The sequence below is a fragment of the Nothobranchius furzeri genome, chromosome 15 (assembly GCF_043380555.1).
Source record: "Nothobranchius furzeri strain GRZ-AD chromosome 15, NfurGRZ-RIMD1, whole genome shotgun sequence".
NCBI classification, from domain to species: Eukaryota; Metazoa; Chordata; class Actinopteri; order Cyprinodontiformes; family Nothobranchiidae; genus Nothobranchius; species Nothobranchius furzeri.
The window spans coordinates 26,487,555-26,502,535 of NC_091755.1; the positions used below are offsets into that span (position 1 = coordinate 26,487,555).

At 42.5% G+C, this 14,981-nt stretch overlaps 1 protein-coding gene across 1 annotated transcript; it reads right to left on the bottom strand.

The window, feature by feature from the left end:
• Nucleotides 1-1,289: 1,289 nt before the first annotated feature.
• Nucleotides 1,290-6,699, bottom strand: ankrd33aa (ankyrin repeat domain 33Aa). Its single transcript, XM_015967876.3, has 6 exons — nucleotides 6,574-6,699; nucleotides 5,989-6,409; nucleotides 4,354-4,666; nucleotides 4,156-4,285; nucleotides 3,943-4,083; nucleotides 1,290-3,504 (listed from the first exon to the last, which is right to left on the bottom strand). Exons 3-6 carry the CDS (start codon nucleotides 4,609-4,611, stop codon nucleotides 2,696-2,698), a joined length of 1,338 nt encoding a protein of 445 aa, XP_015823362.1. The 5' UTR covers nucleotides 4,612-4,666; nucleotides 5,989-6,409; nucleotides 6,574-6,699; the 3' UTR covers nucleotides 1,290-2,695.
• Between the last annotated feature and the right edge of the window lie 8,282 nt (nucleotides 6,700-14,981).

Consider the following 14,981-nt stretch of genomic DNA (forward strand, 5'->3'; position numbering starts at 1 on the left):
TCTTTTGTTTTAGAAAAACACAGAACAAGGTTAAGATATTATTTTTTGAGTTGTGAGTATCTCCATCAATTGTCAGCTGGGTTTCAACACAAAGCATCTGTTTGGCACTGCTTATTATCTGTTGCTTGACTGATTGTTGACTAACTCAGACAGCAGTAGGAGGAGGTAGAGCAGGTTGTCCAGTAGTCAGAAGGTTGCAGGTTCAATCCTGGCTCCCACCAGAGAATGCTGCTGTTGTGTCCTTGGGCAAGACACTTAACCCGCCTTGCCTGCTGGTGGTGGTCGGAGAGGCCTGTGGCGCCAGTGCTCGACAGACCTCCCCAGGGCAGCTATGGCTACATCGTAGCTCATCCCCACCAGCGTGTGAATGGGTGAATCACTGATTGTGTTGTAAAGAACCTTGGGGGGTTGTTGAACCCTGAGAAGGTGCTACACAAATACAGGCCATGAATCCACCATCTTGACTTTTCAAAGAGCTCCTCTGTGCTCAGCGCTCTGTGATCATAGCAGCTGATGTCCATCTTAAAAACTAAGTTCTCAGTTAGATGGCAAATAGACAACTCTCATGAAACCTTGGAGAGATGTTTTCATGTCAGTCAGAAAAATCCCCCTCCTTGTTCTCAGGCTCTGTAATCTCTCCAGTTTGGCTCTCAGCTGCAGACGCAGCTGGAAGATCTCACATCAGTAGTCACACACAGAGAAAAGCTCCTCTTTCTTATTTTTAGTTAGTTACTGTGATTGAAGAGCTGCACCATCTGTTGCAGTAACATACTAGAGTTTGTTAAAGAAAACTGGTCATGACAACTTTTGCACGAGTGCCAAATATTTTACTTGTCGTGTTTTCAGTCAGCCTTTAATTAGGCTTCATCCTCAAAGCTTAAACTCTGCACAGTTGTGTTTATTTTTAGGTGTTTGAAAATGTTTATTGCCTGAATCTTGGGAGAGGTGCTTAAAGTCTTTGTGTTCCTTTATTGAGCGTTTTATTGTAGGGCTGACCTCGGGTCACAGAGTTCCCCTCTGGTGAGAGGAAGTGAGCCACAATTCTGCAAAAGAAAATATGACATGAAAACCCATTTAGCTTCTTTTGGTTTAGCTGCTTCTGCAAGTTCTTTAAACACAGAAGGCTTTATCACGAGCTGTGTTGGTTCGACAGTGAGAATGAAAAGTTGCACATATTTTTTTTTTACCATTAATTAAGGTAATTGTTATGCAACGATAGTCATCTGTGGATTAAAAGATTACTGGAACCAGTGTGCAAAAGCCACTCCACTCTACTGCAGAGGGAGCGCATTGTAATCTTTTGTAAGAAGCTCAAAGTAACTTTATTTTGAAAGAGTATCTAAGGTTGCAGACTGGACGCTAAGCTCAAAAGTCACATGCAAGATGAGAAAACCTGAATGCATGCCGTATTAGTGTTAAGATGTTTCATGCTGTCTGTTAAATTTTGTATTAACATCACAATAAACATCTGACAAAAGAACAAATTTGACTCTTGCATCAAGTCAGTTTATTCCAAACTTACATGCAAACACTTTTTTTTGTGTTTTACGTCATGAAGGTGCAAAGCCAGAGCTCTCCAAGTCCTTTGCTTAGTCTGAAACAATCCCAGAAATATTTCATTTTTCAAGTAAGCATGATCTAAATAAAACATGTGTCAGATAAGAGTATAAATAGAATGTATATAATATAAATGTTTGTTGTGATAGCATTTCAGTGCAAGTATGGGTGTTATTTTAGTAAATAGGTCAATTCATACAAAGAGTTTCAAGCATTTTTCAGTGGAAGTTAGATTATGAGATTCACCACAATAATCTTATGAATGTGTACAAATCTGATAATAAAAATCTACGGATCTTTTTTTCCCTGAGAAATATTCAGTGCAGGTGGTTTCTCTTATATCGATCTGTAAACAATCACGAGGTCCGACATTTCTGGTTTTCACATAAAACTACATAAAAAACAAAACCCAGAAAACAGCTGCAGACGGAGAACTTGCGTATTCATAACAGGAAGTAGTTTCACCACGAGAAAGAAAAACATGCAGAGAAATTACTTTTTCAGCACATCTCAGCAAAATGTTTTGGAAAATTGCAGGAAAATAAGATTTGGTAGATGCTACATATTGTAAAGAGAAATGTTAGATAGCAAAATAAAAAGTATATGTTCTTTAGTGCAACTTTAGCGCTGGAAAGTGTTTAAACTCAACCAACAATCAGTTAGTAACAGAAAATAAAAACATGGCGTGTCTATTTCGTCTGCTTATCGTCACATTAATTCATTTTCTGAAGGCAATTGAGCACAAAAGTCACATACAGTATAGATTATTGGTACATTTGAAGTCAAATGATGACATGCTACCATCTGCTGTTCATCATTCTCATGAAAATAACAGATTTTCAGATGAGAATATCATCGCAGGTTTTCAATCAGCAGGAGACAGACAGGGAACATCCACCAAATGCTGGTATTGTTCAGAATCCATAACACGTTCTGTAAATCCACAGTTTTCATCCTGAAATGGTAAAATATACATTCAAACGTCTAATTCAAGTCCTTTCACTTGTGTCATTCTGAAGACAAGGTTAACATCCAAGCGTGTTTTTTAGTAGTCGCTTGTTTTGCAATTACTTCCTGTTTCATCAGCATTGATCATGTAAACCCTTCATGTCTGTTCTGTGGCAAACAACCAGCCGTCTTACTTCTTGGACCCTTTAGATTCTTTCTGCTTGTCCTTTTCCATATCCTGCCTTTTCTTTTCCCTCTTTTTCTCTGCTTTGGCCTCCTTATACTTCCAAACGGGAGGCTCCAGGTAGCCCTTTTGCCTTTTCTTCTTTTTCTCCTTCTTTGGTGTGGGCTCCCTAGATTTTGTCACTTCAATCTTAGGAATGCAGCCGGAAGGAAAGATGCTGTTCCTGTGAGCCATGCTGCGGGGGATGAAGCTTCTCGCTCCTCCTGACAGTATGCTCTCCCTGCGCTCCGAGTCCTTGCAGCAGGAGGTCAGAGAGACAGAGGTGGCTGATAATGCAGTGGGAGAAGCTGAGGTGACGGAGCCGTTGCTGTGGGACACGCTGCTCTCCTCCAGCTCCCTGGTGCTGTGCTTCTCAAGCAGTTCTGGGATGGCAAACCGGCGTTTGCCCATCTCCGGAGGACTTGTGGGACAAAGTGGGCGGGATCCAGTAGCTACCAGAGGGCTGTGGATGCTTGTGGTTATCCGAACCATATGGTCCATAACTCCATTGTCTTGGGGGTCCTGTGGGAATCTGAAAGTGAGGCTTTCTTTTAAGCGCTGCCTCAGCTTCTGACCGGATGTTCTTGGAGCGGTGGCCTTCTCCACCAGCTGCTTCAGTTCAGGCCACTCAGGTTTATAGCTTTCACAGAACTGCTTGGCAACAGGATGAGCCTGCAGGCGCCGGATTCTGGTCAGAGTTTCAAACCTTCCAGTCCTAAGGACCCAGTCCTTGAGACCCCTGCCTTGGACAAGGTCTACTGCATGCATGTCTGCACCTGCACATTAAAAAAGACGAGAAAAAGTAGTTAAAGTACAGGATGCTTTCAAATCTGATCAGCTTGGTGTAACACCACCACCATGTGGCTGGCTTTGGGGAACAAGAAACTGACGTTTGGCTCAAATCTTTCATTTGATTTGTTGCCATTAGCCATTTTCATGTAACATTAATAGTGAAATAGTTAGAATGTGGATATAAATTGTACCATTCTAAATGTGTCCATCTAATCCCTGCAGGCCTGAGAAGGTTCAGATTAGTTCACAGATCAGGTGTCCTGGCTTACCCTGCATGTCACGTTGACTCAACGGGTTTTTGTTTACGCATCCTTTATAGTGAAATGCACCTTTTCATTTTCATCTCATCAGTAAATAAACTCTGTGCAGAATTATCTCATCAAGTCTGGGTTAAGGTCATAAGGTCGGATATCTAAACTCACCGTGCATCAACAGGGCCGACACACACTCATCTCGGCCCTGCAGGCCTGCCTTGATCAGGGCTGTGAAGCCACGAGGGTCCCGGACCTCCGTGTCCACACCACGATAGTAGTTAAGAAGATAGTTAAGAATCGAAATAAAGCCTGAATTGGAAAAAAATGTTAATAATCTCAAGCTAATTTGATTTTAGGTGGTGCATGCATTTCCTGACCCACCAGCCTGTGCAGCGATCATGAGGGCGGTGTTTCCATCGTTGTCTTGGTGATTTATGTCAATTAGTGGACATCGGTGAAGGAGGTTGACGATGTCCACAAAGCCTTTGGTCACAGCCACCATCAGCCCATTCTAAATCGACACAAGTCAGATATACATTACACTCCAGAAATGCACAACCATAATTCAATTATTCTCACCTTGCCATTGATGTCCAGCTCCATGGCCTCCTCTTTCGTGACGCCTCTCTCCATAATGCTGCTGAGAGCTGTGGGGTCATTCCTCACACAGGCCTCATACAGGGTTTTAGCTGGCTCTGTACACCTCCAGTCACTTTCATATGCAGGAAAAACCGAGTCATCAGAAAATATACTGTCAGAGTCGGAATCGTCCAAGAGGTTGTCTGAGTCCTCCGATGGGCCAGCACCCAGGTGGGGGTCTTCACCTGCAGTTGCCATCAGAACCCCTTCAGTCAGGGATCAAAAATACCAAACTGCTGCACAGTGCCCACATCTTAAAGAGAAAAAAAAACACACATCATGTCTTACTCTTATTTTACCTTCAAGCATGTTGCATTCAATTAGATGTGTGCAACGTTATGATGTAACTACAGTAAAGGTGTTAAAAGCAAATAATAAAGCTCCATTTCAAATTAAAATAAAAAATAAAAAAAATCAAGAAGCTTAAGAGGTTTAACTGTGGCAGAAAAAAATCTTTTTCTTTTTCTTCTGATAAAATTTACAAACATAATCTTTCATTTCATTTTCATTTGAACCCTAACCCTGTAAAAACACACCGTAGTGTTGCTATGAAGGATGCATACTTGTGCACATTTCTCAGGAGAGCATTTTAACCCTCTGGAGGCAGGCGTTGCAGATTTGCAACGTTAAAACCTACCTACCTGGTGACTCCACATATGTATTTCATGAGCATTTTTTAACTCAGAAGTACCCCTGAAGGACTTAGTTGTTCGTCCTTTTATCAAAACTTATTTTGAGCCTGAGTGGGTTAAGACTCACACTTGCTGTGTTAAATAGATCTGTTGACCTGAAGATACTGCATGATGGCTAAAGAGGATGATGAGCTTTACCTCACCTTAGCCCATCCCATCAGAGTGGTTGATCTCAAGTCTCTGATTTACACAATGAACACAGGCAACATTCAAAACACACCTGCTTGTTTTCAGCCGTTTGCAGAACACAGACAGAAAATATACCAAAACATAAGTGTCAGAAGGAAGGATGCAGAATGTTGTGGACCTGAGGAAAGTCAGTGGGCTGAAATAATTTGAATAAAGATGGAAGGATGGAAGGATGGAAATGGGATTTAGAAAGGCAACATTGAGCTGGAAGCAACGGGTGGCCAGTTTACAAGCAGCATCAGTGAAGCAGGGTTGTGTTGGAGATTTGTAAGATGTAAAGGAAAAATCAGCATCAAAAATGAATATGGGGTATTGCTGCAAACAACAACTTTTATGCATTTTGCAAAACTTATTTCCATTGAATCAACATTGCAGCTGAAGAAAATAACACTAAAATGGATTTTGATCAGTTTCACACAAAGTTTCTATTAAAATAGAACTATTTGATGCACCTTTTTGCTTTTCTTTCATATCTGTGTTATCGGTGAGGAGTAAAATCATGAAAATGTTTCCAGTCTCCTTCTGCCACCATGACACTTCCTGCTGAGCAACACCTTGCAATCTGGCCTCTTCCTCTGAATCCTAAACACGAGCTGCTTCTGTGGCATTTTAAATGTCAGGATGAAATATAAGAACCCAAAGTGATGAAACACAACCTGATCTTTATGAAAAACAGAGAAAGTCAAGGTCTCACCCTATAAAATCCAGTTGGATTGGATGGTTTTCTTCTTGTTTTTTCTTGGGTGTCAAACCATCTTCTCATGTCGTCCTCTTCTCTTCCTGCACAGTGTGTTTCAGGTTAAGTTCCCCCAAACTGATTCCAGCTCTATATCCATCCCCCCTCCCTTCATTTTTCTTACTGGCCACTTAGAGGTTGCCTCATCAGCCAGGTCCCAACATAGATTCTGTTGTCCTAAGTAAGGCAGCATGCTCTCACCCTCTCATCCTGATTACTGAAGATTTAAGGATTAAGAGAGACGAACAGGCAGCAGCCAACCTTGCTCCCCTGCTCTCAGCTTGTTGGGTTTTCTGCTCTCATTCACTCGTCTCCTTGGCTCTCTCAGAATCTGCCCATCTGTCATGTGAGAGAAAACCTCTCGACGTCCAGAAAAAAACTAAAAAAGAGAGAAAAGTGTTGTGACTGAATCATTAAGGCTATGGCTTCCAAAACTGTATTGCTGCTGAAGACCCCCTGCCTGAATAATTCCAGAGCTTCTTTGTGAAAAGGAGACAGAGTCAGGGGCCCATGGAAATCCACCGGCTGGGACAACAAACTCACCCTGTTGTTGCTCTTCTAGCCAGAGGGCTACAGTGATAATTGCTCCCATAGCAGGTTTGACTCACACACACACATAGACACACACAGACATGGAAAAGCAGGGACATAAACATTCGAGTCAGTGAAAACAGATGCAGCAGAAAAGAACAAGTGATTTGCAGAAATCAAATCAAGGCAAGTTTTCCAATCGGGTCAGCTTTATAATTCTGAACTGCAGGTTTAGTACAAATGAAGCTACTTCTTTGAGTTGTAATTTATTATAACTTTGCTGTTTTTAAATGTAGGGGAATAAATTATATGAAAATCAGTCGTAACCCTTAGGGTTAAATAGCCTATGTTCTATTTGCGTACAGGAAAATCATGTTAACTCGTTTATTCTTAGCAGCACTGACTTAGTTCCTTTGTGGCAAATGGTCACATAAAAAGATTAACCCTCATTTTGAACTGGAATGAGGTTGAAAGTAGACTGCTTGTGCTTTTAACAGTTATGCAACTGCTGGGCTCTGTTAGGGTGGCGCTGACTGCCTCCTGCTGATCAAACTGGGAAATGCTGCACTTGAACATGAGGTGTTGTGATGCAAAACGCTCACATAGCTCACAAACAACAGAATATAATAGTAAATAGTCAAATCTGAATGTGTAGCATAACAGCTAAATATGAAAGAATCAAATCTAAATGCTAAGCTTACGTCTTATTGCTGGAATCCGAATGTAAGTGTGACCGTTTTAAACAAAAATTTGTTTTAATAATGTTGTAATCTAATCAGATACCCGAGCCACCTCAACTGGCTACTCCCGATGTGGAGGAGCAGCGGGTCTACTCCGAGCCCCTCCTAGATGGCCGAGCTTCCCATCCTGTCTCTAAGGGAGAGCCCAGAAATCCTGTGGAGAAAACTCATATCAGCCGTTTGTATCCGTGATCTTGTTCTTTCGGTCACTACCCAAAGCTTGTGGCCATAGGTGAGGGTAGGAACATAGATCAACCGGTAAATCGAGAGCTTCACTTTCTGTCTCAGCTCTCTCTTCACCACGACAGACCGGTACAACGCCTGCATCACTGCAGATGCAGCACCAAGCCATCTATCGGTCTCCCGCTCCATCCTTTCCTCACTTGTGAACAAGACACTGAGATACTTAAACTCCTCCACTTGAGGCAGGACCTCATTCCTGACCTGGAGAAGGCTTTCTACCATCTCCCGACTCAAGACCACGGTCTCGGATTTAGAGGAGTTGATTCTCATCCCAGTTGCTTCACACTTGGCTGTGAACCGCTCCAGCGTTCTGATGAAGCCAACATCTGCAAAAAGCAAAGACCTGATCCTCTGGCCACCAAAATTACTTCTCATTACCTTACAATTGGTGCCTCATAATTTCCTTAGCTATAATAGTAAATACAAACACATTTAAAGACTCTCTGATCCTTTAAGATGTTTAAAAGTTCAGAAAAACATTAGTGGCTTCATTTTTTTGAATCCCATAGAAAGCTGTGGGTAATTTCTGAACAAAGTCTGAGTGAGAGCAGATCCATGGCACGGCTCTAACCCGACCCATCAATCACGGGGGGATGATCTATGTTTAGACACAAGAGCTTAGCGAAATACAGGAAGAGTGGAAGAGGCACGTCTGAGGGGCAAAGATTGTAACTCGTGGGACCAAAACAAAAATGGAGCTGACAGGAAGTAACACAAAGGAAGAGGAAGTCCGTGTGGCACAGGAGGGTGGAGTGGTGATTGATTGTTTTGGATGTTTTTACTCTTTAGCACAATAATGCCCAATCAGGTGAGGCCAGCAGCCTTTCTGTTTCTGCACCGCTCAGAAGAAAACCACTAAGATCTGATGGATGATTATGAGTGTGAGAACATTTTGTTCTGTTTCCCACCTTGTGATAGCAGTCAGAATTTCCTTTTAGGGTCTGAGTTATTTTTCTCTTTTTACTTTAAATTCCTCACAGGGATGTTCACTCATCGCTGCAAAAGGTTGTCCATCTTCTCCCCAGACACCCTGGTACCCAGCAGAAGTCAGCTGTGGAGCTAAAGAACTTGGAAAGAGGCTCAGGACCAAGCGAGCTAAGTTTAGCCGGCTTAGTGACTGATTGTAAAGACAGACATGTGCTCTGCTAATATTAGACTGTTGGCACTCTCTCCGGGGCCGGCCTTAGCAGCACATTGCTCCGACTCTGTGAGCTATATCATTTTCATCTCCGTGGTTGAAGGCAGATTCCTTCATGCTACCTGTCTGAAAGCATCCAAAGGCCTGCAGAAATCAGGTGAATGACAGGAAGCAGGAAGGAAACAGAGATTAATGTGTTAAAGCTAGAGATTTGGGCTGATGTGTTGAAGGGCGTGACATTAGGAAGTGGAAATTTCTTTTGTTTGTGTTTTCAATCAGGGTGACTGAAAAAGATCTGAATAAATGAAAAAGTTAAACAGACCTTGAACTCCTGAAACAATAAAAAGCAGCTTTATTTTTTTGGTACAGACATCTGGAGGCTTAAAGCCCCAAAACGGTTCGATGTGCAAACCAGGGAGTGAAGCAGATTCCATCCTTTTATAAAGACAATCGACCGATAGGTGTGCTCCACCTGTAACCCTCCATCACCCTGAAACATCACAAGAGCAGTGACCTACTAGTCTCTGACCACTGTTTCAGGCCCAAGAACAAAGTAATAACAGCCTGAATGTAACAGAAACTGGTTTATTTGACTATTTGACAAACTCTATGAATTAAGGCATTAAAGTGCCTCAAACACTAATTCCAGGGATGATGTGAAAATGTAGGCCAATATTGATATCCGATATTAATATTGCTGTTATATCTGATAACCTATAATTATGCCATTAAATTAATTTAAATAGGGATATTAGAAAAAAACGATGTGTTCAGATATTGGACCGATATATAAAAGTCCAATGTCCAAACATTTGCTTTGTTTTGTTTTGTGGTGCGATTCAAAGTGTGACTGCTTGGTGGCAGCAGTTTTTACCACCTTCATTCTGACAAAACAACCAGATCTGTGATACAGTCGCTCTGGATGTCTTTTAAAAGCGTTTGACCCGAGTTTTCCAATTAGGTTCAGTCTGAAACATTACCAATATTGTCAGACATTTAGTATTGCATTATATCATATCCTCTCAGATATATATTATATCACCAGATTCCAGAGGTGTGGACTCGAGTCACATGACTTGAACTGGAGTCAGGCTCGAGTCATTATTTTAATGACCTCTGACTTGAACTGATAAAATTTAGAAAGACTTACAACTTGACTCGGAATTGAACGTCAATGACTTGCGACTTGAATCGACTTGCATCTGTTGACTTGATGATGACTTGAGCATATTTGATATTTTAGCACAAAAGTGGAACGACATGGACAAAAATCATCAATCATTCTTGGTTCTTGTACTGCTAAATGCAGCAGCACTTTGTTTATAATCAGTTTCAGTTTCTGAAACTGGGGGTGGGGGGTGATACAGAAATGGAAACAAGATGGAAAAAAAAGGTTGTTAAACTTGGCCCAGTTTTACTTATTGGACTGATACAGATATGTTAAAAAAGGGCTAACATCGGCCGATACCGACATGCCTTATTGATTCTAATTACAGCAGAAAAATTTCAAGTTGGTAAAATACAGAAGGGATCTGATTTTTTCAAGCGTTTGTGGTAATTTAAATATTTTCCCTAAAACTCATTAGAAATTGCAGTGTCTGCTGACTACTTGCTCTTTTATTAAAAACATGCTTCTATGAAAAACTCAGATTGCTGCCTGAACTATTAATAGTGTGCTCACTTAGCGCCTAAATACCATAGTTAGAATATGAATACTTATTGATATTCCAAACAGAATTCACAAATAGCATTAGCAACTCTTGGATGTAACAATGAGCAAGGCAGCTAACGATTTAACCTGTGACATTTGTGCTGTTGCTCATGTTTTTATGTTTGGTTGGACCTAAACAAATTATGCTATTGTTTTTTAATTTGTTTTTGGAGGGATTTGACCAATTCTTCAGAAAAAAATAATCAAAGGTAAATTAAAACATCAAGAAAATGACAGAGAATCAAAAGATCGCAGAAAAATAAAACTTTTTTTTAACCTTCTAGGCTCTCACACAGAAAACACAGTCACCTTTGGCCCAGAGTCCAACATGACCAAAACAGGACAAAGAGAGCATCTCAGTCTGCATACAGCTCAGCAATGCTTAAAAACTCAACCACATTGCTCAAAAAGTAAAAAAAAAAAAAAAAAGAAGATAATCCTAAAATGTGCTAATCTATTGCACAGATTCACAAAACCATCCAACTAAAGAAAATCCTCAGAGATTACAGCTAAATAAAAGACAAGAACTCTCATGCATGGGCTTCTATAAAAGCCTTATATGAAGCAAACACAAAATAATCATTTTTAAGAGGACAAAAAGAACAGATTTCTGTCTGGGGAAATCGCCCTCAGATGTACGACACATGGGGAAAAGTCTGGGATGTTTTGGATTAGTACTTTAAAAGAATTGGACCAACGAAAGTTTCAAACATGTCTGGATTTAGTTGAATAAAATCAACATTCAGTTTCAAATACCACTTTGATTCTGTCCAGCTGCTTCATGCAGTCACATGAAGCTCCACCACCTTTCACCCCAAATTTTTGTCTTTAAGTTTCACACTGAATCAAATACATAAAATATACTTTACTTGTACTTGCACTACCAACACTTTATAATGGGGATGGTGTGCTGCTGACTTCTACTTGGAATGTTGTGGATTGGTAGTGACCTCCTCAATTCCACCGGTGCGTCTTCCAGTAGGAAGCAGAGTCTGGTGACTTTGGGTTGGGCTTTCCAATCTCTAGTGCCTGAGATGGTCAAAAAGTTCCTCGGTGGCAAGGCTCCGATGGTGGATGAGATCCGCCCAGAGTTCCTTAACCTCTACTGCACACTGGAAGTGTCAGCGGTGCGGACCGGCAGCGGAACGTCACTCATTCAAACAGAATCTATTATGGTCTACGGAGAGTCAAAAACCAGACGCAACGTGACAATTTTCAGATGCGTCCCAGAAGTGGCATATTGCTAGCCTAGTGAACTAGACCAAATTCTTGCTTTGCAAACAATGGTCTAGGCATGCTCCATTGGAACCTCAGCAGGTCCTACCAGGACTCTGGCTAGCCAATCACAGCTCTCTAGAGGGGTTTCAAACACATAAAGAGCTGTGATTGGTCCATAATGGTGGGCCAATCATAGTGCTCTATCTGCTTAGTGAACAAATCACAGAGCTTTATCCGCTTTGTGGGCCAATCAGGGCACTCTACATGCCTGGTGGGTGGGATGATGCAACAGAGTGAAACAAGAGTATGTCACATTCTTTGTCTTGTGGAATGCGGAGATCATTTGAAAGACAACGGTAGAACCCGCCCCACAACCGAGAGCCGTCAATGAAGCATGGCCAGACTAAATAATACATTTATTTAGTCAGGCTTGCCAGGCTAGCACAGTGCGCCATGCTGCTAATAGAGCCGCTTCTGGGATGCGTCAATGTACACAGTTAACATAGGGCTAGACAGGCAGTCACACATGGTTTCAGTGTAAAATCCCCAATACTTTTCAAAATAAAAGTACAGTAGCGATGCAGTTTCATATGTACGAAGCTTACATGTGACCCAATGACTTATTTACTCCCTTGCATCATTCCAGAAGTGCAGTGGTGTGTTTTTCATGGCTTTAATCCTGGTGGTGGAGAGGAACAACATAATGGAGAAGGTGTTCGTCCACATCCCTTGGAAGGTTGGTCTGCATTGCCGGCAGTAAATAGGGCTCTGCTTTTTGCAGACGATGTGGTCCTGTTGGCTTTATTACGTCCCCGGCTCTCTAGGAGAGATGAGGAGGGGAGTAATCAAAGTAGTATGTGGGTGAAATAATAATCAACGTGCTGTCACTTAAAAAACAAAGAATTTTATTACAAAACACGGGATATTTACAAAGAACCTAAAAACAATACTATATACAAAACTGAAGGAGCAATATTCAAAAAGGAGATAACGTAAAGCACCAACCCAGAAGGGGATGGGGATAAACAACCGAGAAAATCTAATTTTATACAAAAAGGGGAGATCCTAAATTCCAAGTCAAAATGCCGGTCCGAAGTTAAATAGCCAAACGGTCTAATTCTAAATCCAACTTTCAAAACAAGTCCAAATACCAAAGTCTACCAAGAAAACAAGCTGTACCAACAGCGAACGAGGAGAAGCGAATAATACAAACTCTGCCGAGTCTATACTACCCTTGGACCTTCTCCAAGACTGAGGGAGGAGAGCAGCTTTTAACAGCTGCTCCCTGATTACTAGCATTACAGACACCTGGTACACGGGAGACAGGCGAGGCAAAGGCCACTGAGGCCATCTTGTGGCTGAAAAGGGACACGGCACGTAACAGCTTCATCAGACCGTGATATTTGGCTCTCACTGGAGCATATTTGACAACAAACAATGAAGTCAAAGGATATTTCCTTCTTTTTGGTTTCATGGCGAATTACAAAACCAAACCGTGACCTTTGAAGTCTCGAGGGATCTTGTGATCGAGTGAGTCAAACGAGGAGCACGGCAGAGAAGCTGCTTCACTGCTGAGACTCTCCCAGTGTGCATTGGAGTGCTGCAATTGTTGCAAGTAAACCGTTCTGCTGCTGTTCCACACCACTGATGCTTCCAGTGTGCAGCCGGGGCCAGGTTTTGGATGTTGTAGGGTTGTGTCTACTGATGCGGCTCAGCAATATTGCGTGGACATCAGTGGCAATTCTACTGGACTGGCAGACTGGGGTGGTGGGCCCCCTATTTATAAAGGGGGTCTGCAGAGTGTGTTCCAACTACAGGGGGATCACACTCCTAAGCCTCCCTGGTAAAGTCTATCAAGGGGTTCTGGAGAGGAGGGTCCATCAGATAGTCAAACCTCAAATTTTGGAGGAAAATTGTGGTTCTCATCCTGGCCGTGGAACATTGGACCAGCTCTATATCCTTAGGGGGGTCCTGGAGGGAGCGTGTGAGTTCGCCCAACCAATCTACATGTGATTTGTGGATTTTGAAAAGGTGTTCGATCACATCCCTAGGGGAGTTCTGTGGGGTGTACTCCAAGAGTATGGGGTACCAGGCCCCTTGACACAAGCTGCTAGGTCCCTGTATGATCGGTGTTAGAGTTTGGTCTGCATCGCCGGCAGTAAGTCGGGCTTGTTTCCGGTGAGAGTTGGAGTACGTCAAAGCTGCCTTTCATCACTGATTCTGTTCATAACTTTTATGGACAGAATTTCTAGGCACAGCCAAGGTGGTGAGGGGATCCGTTTTGGTGGCCTGAGGATCGGGTCTCTGCTTTTTGCAGATGATGTGGTCCTGTTGGCTTCATCAGACTGTGATATTTGGCTCTCACTGGAGCGATTTGCAGCCGAGTGTTAAGCAGCTGGGATGAGAATCAGCTTCTCTAAATCTGAGACCATGGTCTTGAGTTGGAAAAGGGTAGAATGCCTTCTCCAGGTCAGGTATGAGGAGTTTATTCACGAGGAAGGGAAAGACGGAGCATGAGATTGACAGACAGATTGGTGCTGCGTCTGCAGTGATGCAGGCATTGTACCGATCTGTCGTGGTGAAGAGAGAGCTGAGCCGCAAGGCGAAGCTCTTGATTTACCAGTTGATCTTCGTTCCAACCCTCACCTAAGGTCATGAGCTTTGGGTAGTGGCCAAAAGAATGAGAGCACGGATGCAAGTGACCAAAATGAGTTTCTCTGAAGGGTAGCTGGGCTCTCCCTTAGAAATAAGGTGAGAAGTTTGGTCATTTGGGAGGGGCTCGGAGTAGATCTGCTGCTCCTCCACATCAGGAGCCATTCGAGGTGGCTTGGGCATCTAGTTAAAATGTCTCCAGGACACCTCCCTGGTGAGGTTTTCTGGTCACATTCAACCGGGAGAAGACCTAAAGGAAGACCCAGGACACGCTGGAGGGACTATGTCTATCGACTGGCCAGGGAATGCCTTAGGATTCCCCTGGGTTGGCCCAAGTGGTCACTGGGATTTTCATGTAGGCTGAACATGAAAACAGTCTCCTACACCTATCTCCTGCGTTAACTTCTGATAGAACATAGACTGTGAAATTCTAGGATTTGAAAATCCTCACAGATCTATGTCACACTGTCACTTAACATTCATGGACTCACTTATCTTGACTCACAATGGGGAAGGCTGTTGTTAGGTTAGCATCCAGGAAACAGCTGACAACGCCCCAACTAGTAGAAGCTAACCATTAGCATTAGCAACTCCACCACACAGCAGAACCCCTTCAGGCTTATGTTTTTTTGGGAGATAAAACATCAATATTGCAAAGCAAACTGAGTCAGTGATAGAGTCTTGTTGCTGTTAGCAAATCAGAGGTGAGATGTCCACA